Raw genomic sequence first — 17,854 nt, 5'->3', positions numbered from 1 at the left:
AAGGATGCAGAGAGCAGCACCAGCGTCCGCAGCAAACCGAGTGGCCCGAAATGGGGGCTGGGGCTGCCCTTTGCGGGGAGCCGTGTAGGGACAGGCAGGAGGTTGTGCAGGCAGGGTCCCCCTGACGGCCCCCTCACCAAAAGAGAATTTGGGCAGATGTGTGGGGACTGCAGATCTCTGCAGGGGACCCTTCAAAGATGTGGCTGTAGCAGAGCCGCAAGTCCCCCGGGCTGACCATGAGCGCCGGGGAGGCAACTTCGGTGCCATAACGTGTCTTTGCCATCTCAAATTTCTGTTTGAGTAAGCCCAGAAGAACTTTAGAAAATATATTTAAAAATGGGCAGAGGCCCGAAGGAACCATCTTGGTGCTACACAACCTCCCATGCCACGCAACAATTAAAAAAGGGGAGATGGCCACCCCTGTACCCAGTATAGGGCACAGCTCACAGAGGACTTCGTCTCAGTTCATGATAAGAAAATGATTACAGAAAAGTATTGCTCTGCTACTCAATAAAGAGCAAATACTATTGATAAATAATGTCAATAAAGTCAAAGTGCTTAATACTTTTTTATTATCGATCTGCAGTGAAAATATTGCTGCCAAGCAGACAACTAACACAGGGACTGAGACGTAAGCCCAGAATAAAGAATTGGCTAGAGAGCACCTGGATGAGCTAAATGTTTTCAGATTCACTCTGCAGGAGGAATTTCATCCAGCAATGATGGACATTATCTCACGTTATCTCATAGTGGTTAATTTGGGGAATTTGTGGGAGACATGTCAGAGCACCCAAAGATTAAAAATGGGCAAAGGAGTTCCTCTCAATGGAACAGGGGAGAAAAGAGGAGCCAAGGGAAATGCAGACCAGTCAGTTTATCTTCAACTCTCAGAAAAAAAAAATAAATCTGGAACAAATATTTGTTTGTAAACTTATAGGAGATGGCAACAAAAGGTGAAGTAGGCAGGTTGGCTTTGTCAACAGCAGGCCCTGCCAACCTTACTGGATTGTCATCTAAAAGAGAAGAGCAGGCTCTGTGGATAAAGAAGCTCCAGACGTGGCACAGCTCAACTGCAGCAGGACTTTGTCATGGTTTCAAGTGGTGCTCCCCTAAACCAGGCAGGGAAACTGGTTGGATGAAACTAGCAGAGGATGGGTGGCAAAACCCTGCACTATTTCAGTCTCTAGCAGTGGTTCGCTGTCAACACGAAAGGCTGTACTGAGTGAGGGGCAGCCAGGATCTGGCCTAGGTGCAGGACTGCTCACTGGTTTAATATAAATTAGCTGCCTGATGGAAGAAAGATGAGGTTTGTTAAATCCGCAGATGACCCGAAGCTGTATCAGGCTGCATGTAACACAGATAAGTGTCCGGAAAAATAATATAAAAGAGGCTTTATACAATAAAATAAGACATTCAAATTTGGGGTATGCTTACTAATAACATCTTGGAAAGACTGAATATACATATAGATGAGATCAGTCAAAATCCTTAGCTACATATCACCCTAAATCAGGAAATTGCTTTCTACCAGAGCACTGTGGAGAGCTCGCCTCCTGATTTGTGCTGTCTCTGCAAAAGGGGAACCAAGGCATCTTTTATTTTACATTTTTATTTTTTTATTTTTTTATTTTGAAGTCCCCTATTTTGCCTTAGGTGCACTATAACTCACATTAGTGACAAAGAAATGTGAAAAGCCTTCTCTGCATTACTCGCAAGCCTGGAGCCTCCATCAGCTGGGAATTCAAAGACATTTTGAACTTTGCCTGTACTGGCATTTGCAGCAAGAAAACAGGCCCAGTCTAGGGCTGATCCTGAGAAAACTTTTTTGGTCAAACACCAGGGCTTACACCAGCCATATAGCTTGAACCTGAGGCTGACCGTAATAGAAATTACACCTATGCAAAAGATAGTGATGTGGAAAATACTGTTCTCAGTATCATCCATTCCCCAAAACAAAAACACCAGCATTGTGTCTCTGTCTTGCACGGGTAACCCATGCAGAGGAATACAAACTGGACTTGAGCGAAGGCTCTCCTCATGATACATGGGCTGATAAGGGACCACATCAGACTCCAAGCTGAGCACCCAGAGGAAGCCTCCAGTGCTTCACCCAACAAAACGAAGTTCAAAAATAAGCCTAAAGTTTAAGGAAGAGTCATTAAAGGAAAGGCACTGTGGAGATACCTGTCTCGTTACTTCACAAAACAGAGCTAAAGTAAGATTACTGCATGACGTGGGTTGTGCGTCTTGGCAAAGAATCCAAGCAGGAGTGGAGGCCACATCTCCCCAGTGCCTGTACCCTTTCCAACCTACATTCTTCGATGGCAGGGTCACTGCATCCACTGGAAAGTGACTCAGCCTCCTTCTTGAAGTGTCCCTAGATGAGATTAAATCTGAGTGATGTCTCCAGTGACAACTTCACAAATCACTTTGATAGGCTGATATATAATTTGGCGATCAGATCATTTGAAACTATTGATTTACTAATTCAATCTTAATCATGATCTTGGTGTGATGACTTCATTGGTCCACATTCAATTAGCTTCGTAAAACTAATGAACTATTTTAGCGATATCTTTACTCAGGTGTGCCTTCATCTGCTCATCCTTGTTAATCAAATCTGCAAGGAATGTGCAAGGCAGGTCTACCCTATCGAATAGAGGTCACAAACCTGAGAGCAGCAGTTAGTTTGGGTGAGGCCCATGCAGGCAGCTCAGCTCTGCAGCTCTCGAGTCTCCCCACACCCTGCGAATGAAGTAATCTCCCAGCAGGTTTGGTCTCCAGCATCCCCCAAAGACCCCCTGTTGCACTGCTGCATGAGGGCTGTGGAGGGCTTTGTCTTGAAAGCGGTCAAACTTTTCGAGGACATCTTTCTCCACGGCGCACTGAGGAGAGGACAGGGTATCCTGGGCCCCATGTTTGGTGATTTTTTCTCCCTTAGCCTTCCCTTGCAAGCACGCAGAGCTCTGTTTTGAAGTCCTTAGGGACCAATGGGGTAGGTACCGCATGCATGGCAAGTCTTGATGGACTTCATGCAAGACAGCTGGGTGCTGGAAGGAGTGCAGCAGCTGAAGTCCCACCAAAAGGCTCTCCACGGGCTATCTGTAGCCGAGCAGTTGGAAATTTTGAGCAGAAGGGCTGAGGCCCCATGCGTGGTGCAGAACGGGAGCAAACGGAGGGAGAAGGAATCAGGGCTGATGCCTTCAAAGCTGGGTCAGCTGCCCTGGACCTGTCGCACCGTGATGGCAGAAGCCATCACGCCGTGACTGTGGGTCGCAGCTTTCCCAACCGTGCAGTGAGTTAATCGCATTTGTTATGGACATTGCTATCTGTCAGCTTTGTGAGGAGGCCAGACGATATAGCCCAAACTTTGTACTGGCTTAAAAAATTATAAACAAGCGACTTATTTATTTATTTATTTTAACTGGGAAAGCTGTTAGAGGCCTGGTTTGAAGCCAATTTAAGTCGTCGGCAGGATTTAACTGGGCTTTGTTTCCAGGCTCACGGAAGCCTCTTTTAAAATTGTCCTTCTGCTCGTAACCAGGACTGGTCCCTGTCAGATTTTAATCACTCCTTCCCAGGCCAGGCGCTGGGACGGGGACATGACGGATTGCCGTCGGCGCAGACAGCCGCCGCCTCAGCCACGCACCGCCCGTGCGTTTTTGGCACATGAGCCGCGGCCGCTTCGCCGCTTCCAGCGCGGGCTGTTCGCAGGCGCCGCATCAGGAGCCATGCAGCCCCGGGGAGGGAGGGGTTTGGTGGCTGGGCTGGGATCACTGCCGACATCCATTTCCAGATCGGGAGGAAGGACTCAAGCCATTTTAGGCATTTTCTTGGACTTCCTCCCCATCTTTTAATTAAAACACCCAGAAGGGAGCTGCGCGCCCTTCGCCCTGAGGCCTCAGCCCTTGGCCCAGCCCCTCTGCACAGGAACGGGCCTGGCGTGGGCCTCATCCCGGCACACCTGCACCTCCCCTCCCGTCAGCTCCTCTGCAAAGAGGCAGGCACCCGCCTCAGCCAGAACAATTTTAAAAGGATTTTCCTGCAAGGGACTAAATGTGCTGGGATGGCTCCTGGCACCCGCCGCCCCAACGCACAGCAACTAAGACCCAGTTAATTTTATGGCGCCCACATGCTTGTCCAAAGCATTTATTCCCTGCTTACAACGTGTGAGGTGGTGGAAGGCTAAACTGAACTTCCCAGCATTTTGTGGTGGTTGTGCATCTCACTTCACACTTTATTTCCTTGGAGCTGGTTCTTAAACAGCAGCAAATTGGCAATCATATGAATATTGACAATTGAGTAGTAACATCAACCTTCAAATTACTTTTCTTGATCACCAGGAAAAGCCCTCTACATTCCCCCCAATGTCACCTGCATGTTTCTTCAGTTACAGTGAAAGACAAAATGCTTCATCTTTGTATGCTGAAAACCACATCAAGAAGTTTGCTGAGATTTGCTGTGGGACATGATTTAGGGCAATTTTTCTTCTCTCAGAGTCACTAAGACTTCCTATCTTCAATGCTTATATTTCTTCACGTCCACTAACATCCCACACACGGGCTGCTGGTGTCCACCACATGGCGCCTACCACTTGGTGTCCACTATAGCATAACACCATCAGGGCCTGATCCCTTTTTCTGAGGCTCCCATGCCTCTTGTGTGAGAAGGTCAGAGGATGCTAACAGTTTGGCTTAGTGATAACAGAAAGCCCAAGGCCGCCTGACGTCGGCATCGCTGCTAGGAGAGAACAAGAGAAAAAAAAATTCACAGATGTTGAAACGTGAGGATTCAAGACGGACCTTCTGGGAAGACAAGTGATAAAGCCAAATAAATTAGGAAGGTAAGGAACTGATGATTAACCCTATTGTTTTACACAGAGGTGTTGCATTAGAGTCACCTGGCTTTTGGTGTTTGTGGTTAATTATTGACTTTTAGCTGTGTGTGGAAAGAAAGTATGAAGATATTGCCTTTTTTGGGAAGCCAAAAAGCCAAGAAAGTACAAGACCACTTTATAAAAAATGAAAAAAGAAAAAAAAAAAAGGAAAAAAAATAAAGAAAAAAAAAGAGAAGAAAAAAAAGAAAAAAGAAAAAAAGACCTATATTTCCCATGGATTTTTTTTTTTTTTCCCATGGCAACTGTAAAAACAGCTCAGATTGTGTTGATTAGCTCCGTGTATTATCCCATACACGGGCTTAGTGTATTATCCCATGTATGGTCCCGTTAGCTCCGTCTGAAGGCCGATACCCTCTATACTGAAAAACCTTCTATTCAGTACATTTCTCTGTTGAAGAGTAAATGCCTTCCTGACCTCATTGAAAGAATCACTTTATATCTCAAAGCATAAAAACTAATAAATCACAAAAATGTTCCTTTTCCTTCTTTACATTTTGATTGCAAACATCAAACAATACATTGCAGTTCAGCATATAGAAGAATACTGTCGCACATAAAAAAAATGAATTAAGGAAAGGACCACTTAAAAAACAAAAACAAAAAACAGCCAAGAAAGGAAAGGTGTAACAGAAATAATTGTATTTTGTCCTTTACAAGCACACGTGGACAGAGGATTTATATCTGTGGGACAATTTGGGAACAAACAAAAAAAAGTTTTGGTTTTAAGCTCAGCAGATTTCAAAACACACTGTTTATACCTTCTGCAGTACAATAAAGCTTATCAAGAACTTTCCCATTGGATACCAGAGTCAAAAGAAGTAAGAGGAATGTAACAGCGTGCTTCCTCTGGGTCATTACTATAACTGTAATTCTTTCAGCGCCGATTTCCCATACTAGCTTGAGCTTCACTGCACAATGATCATTTTCAGTACATCATTGTAAATATAGTCAGAAATTTGCCACCACTTCACCCTCTACGAGCTCAACGCACATGGAAAGTTCAAGGGCTCTTAATTAAAAATATTACGTTTTCACTCTAGAACCTCTTGCTTTTGTCCCTGTAATATTCTGGGATTAATCAACTGCTGATGTAAATGCATTAATTTCAGTGTGATTTCATTAGGAAGACAAGAAAGAGCAGTCTCACAGAAACAGTGGCACCTAGATTTTTATTTAATGATCCTGATGTGTTTTATGTAAGAGGGGAAGCATCACTTCCCTGTTGGAGAGAGCTGAGCCTCGGGAGTGAAAGAAGGTGATTTGCCAATGGTGGGACAGCATGCAGGTCTCCCGGTGCTATTTTACATTTGTGCCTTTGACGTGGAACAGAATATGAAAACAATGCATAAAGATAAATACATTTCAGAGTGTGAGATCATCTCTAAATCACCAGCTCTCAAGCTGCAGTGTTTCCTACACAGAGCCTACCTCCGCCCCTCCGCTAAACCCAGTGGTTAGCGCTGTCTGCTTTTTCTTTTCGCTCTTGCGAGGGGGGACGGTATGGCATGTTTGTTAGGACCATAATGTTGCTTTTCCTAATGAAACGAAGTGTTTTGGAGAACTTCTTTTAAGCAAAAACATGTGTTTCGGGGAGGAAACATTCTTCTGGTAAACAGCTGAGCCCTTAATATTTAGCAACATAACTCCGTGTTTGCAGCTATTGAAAGCTGTGTGACTAAGGAAGCCTGCGTTTCTGGGGCTGAGGACTGCAAGCATTTTGCTCGTTGTCAGCTAGCCAGCCCTTTCTTTTATGTATACACTAGCTGCAAGAACCAGCTATTGAATGGTTACTTCTTATGGTTTTAATAAAATTTGTCTCGTATCAAAATGCCGCTGGGTTTCAACGTTGACACTGCACTGAGCAACGCTCTCCACTCAGGCACAGCTGGCTCTTGCTTTCCAGAAATATTGCTGCGCCCTGGCATTATTCGCAAAAATTGCAGCCCTAAATCATTTCCTTGCCCCTCCAACCTGCACCAAGAGGGACCCTCCACACGCAGCTCCTCTCCTTCATTGGAAGCAGGGGTCATTCCTCCCTGCCTCCCCCAGGAGAGGTGCGGCATGAGCAAAGACCTGTAGTGGTAGGAGGCAGCTGAGGGACAGGACAAATTACCTGCCAGACACAGGCATCGGCCATGGGGAGCTCAGGAAAAAACTAAAACACCTCAAAAGTGCAGTAAGGAACAGGGATGAGAAGACAGGAGCACCCCAAGCCCCCACGGGTGGGAAAGATGCTGTGTGCTGGTGATGTTGGGACATGCAGCTCTGCGCACTACGCTGCCTCCCGCAGTGCGAGGGGATGTTATCTTGTTCCCGTAGCCCTCAAAACAGCTGGGCATGCTTACAATTTTCAGCAACTACCAACTAAGGCCAAACAAGATCCCATGATAAAAGTTCAAGGCCTCGCATTCCTCTTCTTATTGCTTTCCTGAGCGGGTTCTTATTTTAATCAGACTTATGGTACTTTCATCCAGTTATCTCAAAGCACATAACAACCACTATAATTACTGGCAATAATGAGCTAATTAATTCTTCTGGGTATTATTTTTCAAGGGATAAATACAACTATCCTTAGTGTAGGGATGGGGAAGCAGAGGTAAGAAGGAGAAGTAGTTGTTCTTGGGTAAATAGCTTTGTTTTTCTTTTTCCTAGCTTATTTCTTTCCTGGTTTTATTCATGTAGATCTATGGTTTTTTTTTTTTAATTATTATTATTATTTTAGGAAAGTTTATGTTTTATTATTGTTCTCTAGTAATTTTAAATGTTATCATTTTGGCAGGTGACATTTAACAACAGTTGGTTGTGTGTGTATGTATTGAGGTTTGTTTAAGAAAACTGCCATGTTTTTAGAAAAACGAACAGATGAAGTTTTCCTAAATTTATTTTAATCCTTTTTTTAATTGAGTTGTTTTCTTTTTTCCTTATCTTAGTGTTTCTATTTTCTTTCAGAAAAAAAAAATACAAGTAGTATCTCATGCTGATTCTTTTCTATTTATTTTCCATATACTTTAGTCCCTAATGCAGAAAGCTAACTGAATATGACTTTATAACAAGTCAAGAATTCTGGTTGTGAAGCTTGTATACCAGAGGTATAGATTTGCTAGCGTATTGGTTAATATAATTCGTGTTAAAAGTGTATGTGCTGGTTTGGTAGCATTCACTAAGGGCGTACACTTCTCTGAAGTTGTTCTAAGGTAGAGTAGAGGAGATGTCACACACAAAAGAAAGGACTTTATTTTGGTTTTCTCTCAGCTTCCTCTAGTGCTTAACTAAACTAACTAATCCATACGACACTCTCTGGAGTAGCAAATAACTATCCAGTTTCTTAACTTTTATCTCAGGCTGTGATCCAGCAAGCACACATGTGCTTAGTTTTACTACAGCAAGAAGTACGGTGAGATTTCAGTGGAACTATGTGCGATATAAAACTAAGCACACACGCAGCTATTGGTAGGAGCAAGCGTCTAGATAGGAACTAGTGTCACGAAACTCTTATTTGAAACATCTGCTTTGCTCGGAAGTTGTTTAGTAATGGCTAGACTTTTAAAAGCATTTAGGTGTTTATGTGCACCTTGGTATCTTTATAAAGCTGGCACTAATTCCTTACTGAAGTATGGATTAAGGGCCTCTAGAGAGTCTGAAAACCTTATATAGACTTATTTCAGTCAACTTTTAATTCTAAGGAGACTTTAAAAAAGTTTAAAATTAGACTCAGCTGTGGTTTTAAAAAAAATAAAGCGCTTCACAAGCAAGGGAAATAGTCAATCTGACAAAATAAATTGAGGTAATACAAGACCTCTGTAACTAGAATATTTCTGGGAATTTAGCAGCAATAAGAGGCAAGAAGGTGTGTGAGGGTGGTAACGTGGTCTGTAAGGCGATGCTGTTAGGTCGCTGTTAACCCCAGCAGCTTTAGTTCTGGGACCAACAAACTTTCTGGCCTCCAGACTCTTCTCCGATCACTTGCTCTTGCAAGGCTTCCTCCGCCTCTCCCTTCAAGCGCGTACATTTGGGCGCTGCCCGTGGCTCCGGGACTCTTGGGGAAGGCCCAGACACGCCGAACCTCTACGTGCTGCCGGGGTGGTTTGAGCGTAGCCCTGTCTGCGTTCTCCCTTTTGTTTCGGGGGGGGGGGTGTGTGGAAGCAACACCAGCGTTGCTCGAAATAAAGCCTAAACACGGGAAGCTCCAGTGCGGGAGCGAGTACGTGAGGGAGCTGCTGGGGAACACTTGAAGGGCTGTAAATCTGTACTAATTCTTTCGCGTCGTGAGGTATTGGTGTGGTGCTTGTGAGGTACTTCATGTGCCGTTCGGGGACGGGCTCTCCCCAGATCCGCTTCCAGGGCTGCAGAGGACCTGGCTCTGAGCGTGGGCGCTGAGGGGAGGCGGGGGCCCTGCCCTAAGGGCTGCCATGGCTCCCAGCGGGCGCAGGTAGAGGCACAGCGCAGCCCGTGCCCCCCGCCCACCTCACGGCAGGGCGCCCAGCCCCTCGCCCGCGGCCGCCCCGCGGCCCCCGCCGGCCCCGCGCGGGCGGGAGGAGGACGACGGCGGTGGGATTTTTTGGGGGGAGCGCTTCCCCTTTAAGAGGCGGGGCCCGCGCAGTTTGCGGAAGCGCTCCGCAAACGCCGGGCGCTGATTGGCCGGCGGCGGTCTCGTGACGCCGGCCGGGCGGCTCCCCCCCTCCCCTCGCTCCCCGCGTTCCATTGTGTGCGCCAGCGCCCGCCGGGCCCCGCCCCCCCGCGCCGGGCCCCGCCCCCTTCCCCCCCCCCCTCGCTCTTGGCTCATTTCCGGCCGCCGCCGCCGCCGCTCGCTTCCCTCCGAGGGCTCGGGAGAGCGAAGAAACAACAGCCGCCATTTTGTTTGTGTGCGAGCGACGCGCGGAGGAGCCACAGCCGCGGGCCGCGCCGGACGGGGCGAGCCGGGGGGGGCAGCGCACAGAGACAGGGCCCGGCCGGGGGCGGGCGGCGGAGCGCGGAGCCCAGGCGCCCGCTACCCCCTCTCTTTATTTTTATTCTTTTTTTCCCCTCTCTCTTTTTCTCCCCTTTTCCTGATTTTTTTTTTCCTTAATTTTTATTTTTCTTTTCTCTTCCCCTCCTTCCTCCCCCGGCTTCTCGCCGTCCCCCCGCTCCGCCACACACGCCCCAGCAGCAGCAGCAGCGGCCGCCGCCGAGCGCCAGGCAGGGGCAGTAGGGAGCCTGCGCTCGGCCCCCGCGCTGCCCGCCCCACCCCCCCCGCCGGCCATTTAACCCACCCCGCGGCCAGGCCCCCGCCCTCCTCCTCCTCCTCCCCCGGCGGAATTTTTCCCCCCTTTTTTTTTAATATTTTTATTTTTATTTTTTAATTTTTCATTTTATTATTTTAAATTTTACCCCCCTCCCGGCTCTTCCTTTCCGAGGGGTCGCTGAGCCTTCCCCCCCCTACCCCCAGCCACCAACCTCTTGGCTTTCCTTCCCCGGCCCCGCCGAGGCGAGGTGCGGGTCCCCCGCCGCAGCCGGCAGGCGGCCGAGGGGGGGGAGGCTTCTCCCCGCTGCCCCCGTTGGGGAGCGGAGCCGAGCCGCCGGGGCTCGCCACCATCCCGGGAGGGGGGAAGGTAGGCAGCGAGGGGGGGAGGGGCCGGCTCCTTCCTCCTCCTCCTCCTCCTGCCGCCGCCGCCGCCGTGGGATCGGCCCCTGTGCCTCCTGCGCCCGAGGGGGGGGCAGCCCGCTACTGAGAGCGAGAGAAAGAGGAAGGGGAAAGGAGAGGAGAAGGGAGGGGAGGGGGGGGCAGAGAGGGGTGTTGGAGCCCGCCCCCCACCTTCCCATCCCGCGATCGGTGCTGCCTCCATCAGGACAACAACCCCTCCTCCTTCCCTGCACAACAAGATGTGAAGCGGAGACTCCTGGGACTTATCCTCACCCTCCTCATCCTTACGGCTCCCCTTTCTGCAGCCATTAGCGACTGGCGAGGAAGAAGCGAGTGGAGCTGGGGACCCCGCGCCCGCTCGGCCTCTCGCCCCGCCGCCTCCCCCCCGGCCCCGTCGCTGGCGGTGGGTATTTTTTTGCAGGGTGGTGTCGGAGGGGGAAGGAGCTGCTGCTAGAGGACGGTGAGCTTTTTTTCTTTTTTCCTCCTCCTCTCCCCTCCTTCGCCCGCCTCCTTGTGGCGATGAGGAGGAGGAGGACGGCGCCGAGGAGGAAGAGGCTGATGGCGGCGGTGAGGAGGCAGCAGGAGGAGGAGACCCCCCGAAGGATGAAGATGATGATGGTGGCGGCGGCGAGGAAGCACCAGCAGCACAACAGCCGGGATTAATTTCACCGAGGGAAGAAGGGAAAAAAAAAATCAAACCACCAGCCTCTCTCTCTTTTTTTTTTTAATTTTAATTTTTTTTTTTTTCGGCGGGGGCTCTTCCCATCTCCGCTCAGCCCTCTCGCCTGGGGGAAGAGGCCTCTGCCCCCGCCGCTCCCACCTTCGCCCCGCTTCTCCGCTGCCGCCCTCCCGGAGCCCGAGGGGCAGAAAAAGGGGAACTTGGCCCCCCCCCTCCTCCGCCGGATCCTCCTCGCTCCCTCTCGTCGGTATTGTTCTTCAGCTGACCCGGGGTCCGAGAAGAAGGTGAAGGTTTTGGGGCTCCCCCCCCCCCCCCCGTCTCTCTGCTCGGAGTGATTGTCTAAAAAAGAATTAAAAATGGCCGAGAATGTGGTGGAGCCGGGCCCGCCTTCAGCCAAGCGGCCTAAACTCTCCTCACCGGCGCTCTCCGTGTCCGCCAGCGACGGCACAGGTCAGTCTCGGGGGCCCAGGCCCTCAGCCTCTGGGTGCCACAATTGCTGCCCTTCTCTCCCCTCTCCTGCCCAAATCTTCCCCCTCCCTTTGGCAGAAGCCAAACTTGTGCCTGCCTTCGGCCTTTCTCGGGGGTTTTCTCCCCTTCCAGCCCCGTTTGAACCTATTCGCACGGCATACGAGGGCGTTCCGATGTTTCTGCCTCCTATTTTTTTTTCTTTTGGAAGCGTTGGAAGGCAAAGCTGGTCAGTTTATTGTGCTTTTGATCAATTGTAGATAACAGTTTGTCATTTTCGTGTCTTTCACAATAGTTATTACAGAGCTGCTTGCGAAGCCTATGCCTTTAGCACTATTTCATCTTTCTGCAACTGGAATTAAAGATGACGGTTTCGTACACTTTATTGTTGAATTTGTGTGTACGCTTGTACGTACACAGGTACATGTCTTGTTTCTTATTTTGCATATATACAAGTTTTTTTCACAACTTGTTCAGAAACGAGATTTTTCGCTGCTGTTTTTTCCCCCCCCTCTCATATTCAGCCTGGTTATTTGATTTATTTTCACAGTTCTTCTTACTCTTCTTTGCAGAAGAATATCCAAAAATCGTTTTTTTTTTTTTTTTGATGTTATGTTTCAAATAGATCATCCACTCAAGGAAAAGAGCCAAAACCAAAATCCAGATTGCAAGTTTGGGGCATAAGGTTCCTCAAGACTCTTAGAAACAAAATGTTATTTCATGGTATTTGCATTAAGAATCAATATGGAGTGCAGTTCATTTTGCATCTCCCATTTCTTTGCTCTGAGACTGAAATGTCTGAAATTCCCCTGTAGACTTACGGGTTGGGAGGATAAAGGGGCTTCTCTGCACTCCTGCAAAGGTCGTTGGTGATGCTGTGAAGGCAGGCTGGAGGTTGGAAAACGTAGGTGTCCCAACCAGTAGCAAATCTGAGCTGGTTGTACTGGGAGGGGAGACGAGTACCACAGGGCTGTCGAGCTTTTTCATGCTTCTAGTGAAGCAGAAGCCCAGTTCTTATCATTTTGCTACGAGAGTACTTGGTTACCTGTCCCCCAGGAGTTTCTTTAGGCTCACTTTAGATCTTCTTAAGCCTACGGAGTGTGGATGGAGGCGGCCTCCTCCTGCCAGTCTGGTAGGTGGTAGTGTCCTGATGCCACCAGCCTTGTTTGCTGCAGCGAGAGGTGCCAAGAAGAAGGAAGAGTTTAAAAAATAAAGTAAAATGGCTGGTCACTTGACAGTAGACAGCAGGTTTCAGTATCCAGTTTTTGTTTGAGCAGTGGATCTGGTTCTGCTTGGAATCATCTTCACAAACTTGATTTTTGCCTTCTGTTCTTGGTGAATGACGAATTAGTTTTGAAAAGTTGGTATGTAACTTTTTGAGCATTGTACGTACAGGCAGTGGAATCAGTATAATGTTGCAAGCGGAGGACACAACTCTCCTTAATAGCAACAGGTCTCCAGGAAGAGAGCAGAAGAAGGCTGAAGAGGCTGCTCTTTAGCTGGAGCTAGTTGGTTTTTTTATACTACACTTGGAAACCAGTACTTAATGGTAGTAACCATTTTTACTTTGCCTTGGCAGTGGCGATCTTGTTCTGTTTAGGGAGGTGAAATAAATGTTTCTGAGGCAAGTTTCGATACCTGAAGGCTTGTTTTAGTTGAGATAAATCGACATATCAAAGTTGAGGCATTTATGATCAGGTAAAGTTTGGATAATGTGAATCTATTTCAGTTGAACAGGTGCAGATTTTCACAGAATATTTAGTTAATTTTAATAGTTAGCTTGCTGAGCAGTTTAATAAATGAACTTTGTATATTTATAGTGAGACACTAGGGGTTATTGGTCAGTTTCAGAGAGATTCAGGTGTGACAGCACACAAAATGGAATAAATTTTTTGAAGTCGTTGAGATCGTCATCACCTGGTAGCTATGCAGAGGTCTATAGTGCTGCAAATGCTTCATATATGCTACAGAAAACTATTGAAGGATTTTTACTCTTAAGGACTCTTTGTTGACAATTCTTTACCTGCATTTGGGACGCTTCCACGTACCTGTCTTTCTGATTAAATAAAATAAAACCTGCTGAACCAATAAACGTATTTTAAGGGTTGCGTTTTTCAGTTGCTGCTTGAATTGACTGATTTTTCTCTCGCTTCTACTGTTGTGGGAAACAGCTTTGAAGTTTACATTTTTAACCTATCTGCTCTTTAAATTCGCTTTGAAATAGCGCAAGCAACTTTCACACTAGAGAACTGGTATTGTCCCCCCCTCTTGAGCTAATTATAGGAAATCAGAAATGCGGTGCTAATGTAGTTTCTGCAGCGATCTTTTTAAACTTAGTGTTAGATTCACACTATCAATGTGCAGGGAGAGAGAGGTAAGAAACTTGCAAAGTTAAGGAAACTTTTCCCAGCACATGTATGTAGTGGATCTCTCAGTGTGTTTCTCTTGCTGTTAACTTTTTGACTGAGTTCTTTGGGTGAAATACAGTTTTAGCTTGTTAGGTATCTAAAAGTAATGTCTGGCTTCAGTTAACTTATTCCCAAACTTGTAGGTGTTAGGAGTATTTATACTGGACACTAAGTTGAGTCTCTAATTCACCCACGTTTTCATTGTAGACATGGATGATACTGATGTTCTGGGTTTGGAATATACTAAACTCAATTAGATGAAAAAAATAATGGTAGTTATACATGTATTTTTGTTCAGATATTAAGACCTTTACAGTAGGGTCACCTTTTATTGGTACAGTATTCTTAGTATAGGATGAGAATTTGTGACCCTGTGCTAGCTGCTTTCCTGTACTAGTGTGGTGAGAGGGATGTAAGTATTGATCGAAATGGAAACACTGTTTTGGTTCGTTGCATCCAGCCTCAGAAGCCTCTTTTTAGACGTTGTATTAGCAAATTCATTGTGTACACTAGTTTGTTTTCTGTCACTATAACAGAATAATTTCAGCGCATCCTGGAAAATTATCTCCTTGAGTAAGTGAGCGGAAGCCTTTCCTAAAGATAAGTTTTTAGCTGGATACTTTAAACCAGTGATTTTATTTTGGGCATTTTATTTCCGAGCCCCTCAATTTTTCCTGCAGTGATGCAGGTGGGCTGAAATCGCCGCATACAGATTCCTACGTGGTTCGTGTAGACCCACGTGTGCTGGTAGGGGCGAGTTTAGTCGTCTTTTATGACTTCTTTTATGAATTGTCTTCATCCCCCCCGGCCTTAGAAATAACACGTATTCTGCAGACTAGGAAAACTTTTTGGGCTGTGGATTCTGAGCTGTTCTTTGATCAAGGAATAAAGCTGGAATATACTCTGTGCTCTAGCATGGCTGTGTGGTATCATGTCTTTTGGTTGCTAGATCCTAAAATAGGATTTTAAATGCTTAGTGTTTCTGGTTTACCCTAATATTGGAAGTCACTTTTCTACAATTAGTTGATATGTGTGTTAGATCAGAGATCACTCAGTGTTTGTGATGTGCCTTAAGTTCCTTCAGTTTACTGTATCCAAAAGTTGTGTTTTTCTGAGTAATAGCACATCTCCAGTCTCTGTTCCAGTACCCATCTTAAATAAAAGTTGCATGTTCTTTTCTGTTTTTTTTTTTTTGGCACTACTGTTGACCTTTAAAACTTTACTCTTCCTTACATCAAAGTTCTAAATCTTGTTTTTTTATTTTTAATTTTATTTTTTTTTAAATCTCATCTGGAGTGGTATAATTTTTGACTGATTCTCATCTGTCATTTGTTTTAAGTGTTATCAGGCTGCTTCTTTGCTTGAAATGAATCTTATTAATCTGGTCTCACTGCCTTTTCCAGAGGCACTTATAAGGCTTTCAGCTCTGTTTTCAGTCTGCTGTGGAAGGTTTTTTTCTTAGCGTTTGCATATACATCTTTCAAATACTTTTTACAAGTCTGTTTTCTGACTACTGTTTAAGACCAAGTTGTTAGCCACATTCAATTTGCAGCCATCAGTTAAGTATTTCTATCTCTTCTTGTTGTGAGCCACTTTTAAACTTTTTTCCAAGTATTGTTATTATATAAGATGCATTAAAATAGGGTTTGTAGGATGGCGTGCTGTAAATCAGGTGTTGCAGTAGATGAACTTTAAGCCAATAGCAGATGCCGCATTTGCCAGTGATGGCAAATGGGTGTCTCTGCCTTGGAGTTTCCTAGGTTGTCCAAGAAACATCTTATTCAGAATAAGATGTTTCAAATACCTTGCAAACTGATCATTCTCATGGTGCTGAGTAACTTTTAAAAGAACGTCTTACAGTCTTTTGAACCTTCTAGACCTCCAAATTGCTACACCTCTGTTTCTTTCACCACTTTGAGCGAGCTGTGTGTGTTGGACGTAGGTATGTACTTCCTTTGTGCAGGGTTAGAAAGGTACATCTACTTTTAAAGAATACCGCTGCAACTCAGGGACCATCCGTACTGTGATGCGAAACTGAATTTTGAGCGCTTACCTACAGATAAAACCTTTGAGACTAGAAAATGAGTTGAGAGTTGCGATCTAAAAACACAAATTCACAAGTTTGATATTGCAGGGAAGAGCTTTGTTGCTGAATTTGGGAATACAAATCCTAGATTTGGGAATAGAAATCCTAGATTCAACCAACAAAAACCACAAACAGCACAAAACAAACAAAATACTGTTTTTTTGTATCACTTCCCAACATTTCCAGAGCAGCATTAGGATTTAGTACAGGTCAGTTCTGTATTTGCAAAACAAGCAGTATTTGTCTGGGGAGGGTGTAGTGGATTCGAGGGCTTGATGTATGCTTTTTGAGAATGTGCATTTCTTGAGATCCTGGTGATTAATGCAGAGCTTTTGCTGTAGAAATAGTTTTCTTGTACCTTTATAACTTTGACACGGTGACTTTATTACTAAATTTTAATTTGGTATGGTTTATTGGGTATTTTTTCCATCTTCTTCATAGGCTGCTGGATTTCTATTTTTTCTCCAGTGTCACCTCAGTGTGTCACTTAGGCTGTTCCTGCTAAAGCAGCTTCCTATGCTTGTTCTAACACTGTAATGACATTACTTTAACTTTTCTCATCACCCTAACTAGTGCCCCCTCTGAGAGGGTTTGGCGAGGAGTCCCTTAGATTTGACAAATGGAGTAGTTATGCTGCGCAGTTTTCACTGACAGATAAACAATGCACACCTGCCTCCAAGGCCTTGGATTTTCTTTCTCTACTTAAACTGTAGCAGCAGGCTGAAGTAAGATACATCTGTCCCTGCATGTGGTTGTACCCACTGACAAAACATCTGTAGTTACATTGAATTTGTAGAGCTTCAAGTACAACTCCATCTAGGGCAATTCACAGAAATCCTCTCCCTGGCTGGTAAGCGATGTATCTGACAAACTGGTTTTGTTCTCCTCCTAAATATCAGCAAGTTTCCTTAAAATGGATTGGCATGCGAATGTGTTTAAAGTTCTGTGAAAACCTGACATGTTATTTTCATCCTCATGCATGGTTACTTACAGAACCTTTTTGAAGAAAATTAGAAAAAGAAATGTTAAATTCTGTGCTCCAGTCCTAAGTAACTCTTGGCTTAGCTGGCTGTCAGCTGCGCTTACAGGAAAGCGTGGGTATGAAATTGTGGTCTAAACCTGGATTTTCACAGAGAAAAGTAAAAGTTGGGTACAGGATCTTCAGAAGCTGTGCAGGTGATTTTCTGTTACTGGTGATTGTAATATGAGGTGGAGAAACTTGTTGCTCTCTTCCAGTTGATGGTGCAAAACAGCTCTGCACTGTGCCTATTCCTGCATCTCTATAAGAAGCAAGTCGAATTTGGAACTGTGTCTGTCTGCTTGCGGAGGCATGAGGGCCAGGAGAGGCATGGTGATTCTTCTACAGAGACATTCCTAAGACAAATGAGTTACTGGTTCTTGCTTTGTGGAACTCCCAGAAACAAGTGAATAGATAATCTCTCTTAAAATGTACTCTCACTGTGTTAATGAACAAAAAGAATCTAATGATAGAGTTCACGTAAGTAAAATTCTGGCAAGATGCTGGCTATGGCTTGCTGAAGCTAAACTGCCTTTTTTGTATTCCTGGATGTCACTTTGGGAGCTCTGTTGGGCTACCGGTTCAAGATGAAGTCTGATCTACTGACTTCTATATAGATAATTTAATATTGCTTTTCTGGTTTTTCTCAGGAGTGATGTTGAAGGAACTCAAGTTAGTATT

At 45.7% G+C, this 17,854-nt stretch overlaps 1 protein-coding gene across 2 annotated transcripts in view; it reads left to right on the top strand.

The window, feature by feature from the left end:
• Positions 1–7,502: 7,502 nt before the first annotated feature.
• EP300 (EP300 lysine acetyltransferase) overlaps positions 7,503–17,854 on the top strand; it is a 65,546-nt gene continuing 55,194 nt past the window's right edge. Inside the window, exons 1-2 of one of the 2 annotated variants that reach the window (XM_083828123.1) lie at positions 9,651–10,920; positions 11,042–11,646. In XM_083828123.1, coding sequence (XP_083684249.1) covers positions 11,553–11,646 — 94 coding nt within the window. In that variant the 5' untranslated portion in view covers positions 9,651–10,920; positions 11,042–11,552. Of the gene's footprint in view, positions 7,521–9,650; positions 10,921–11,041; positions 11,647–17,854 lie in introns of those variants that run through there. The other variant, XM_083828124.1, reaches the window with a different exon arrangement.

Source organism: Anser anser, assembly GCF_964211835.1.
Source record: "Anser anser genome assembly, chromosome: 1".
Classification (NCBI taxonomy): Eukaryota; Metazoa; Chordata; class Aves; order Anseriformes; family Anatidae; genus Anser; species Anser anser.
The sequence above is the reverse complement of the archived record's forward strand: the minus strand, read 5'-3'. Positions and strand labels throughout refer to the sequence as shown.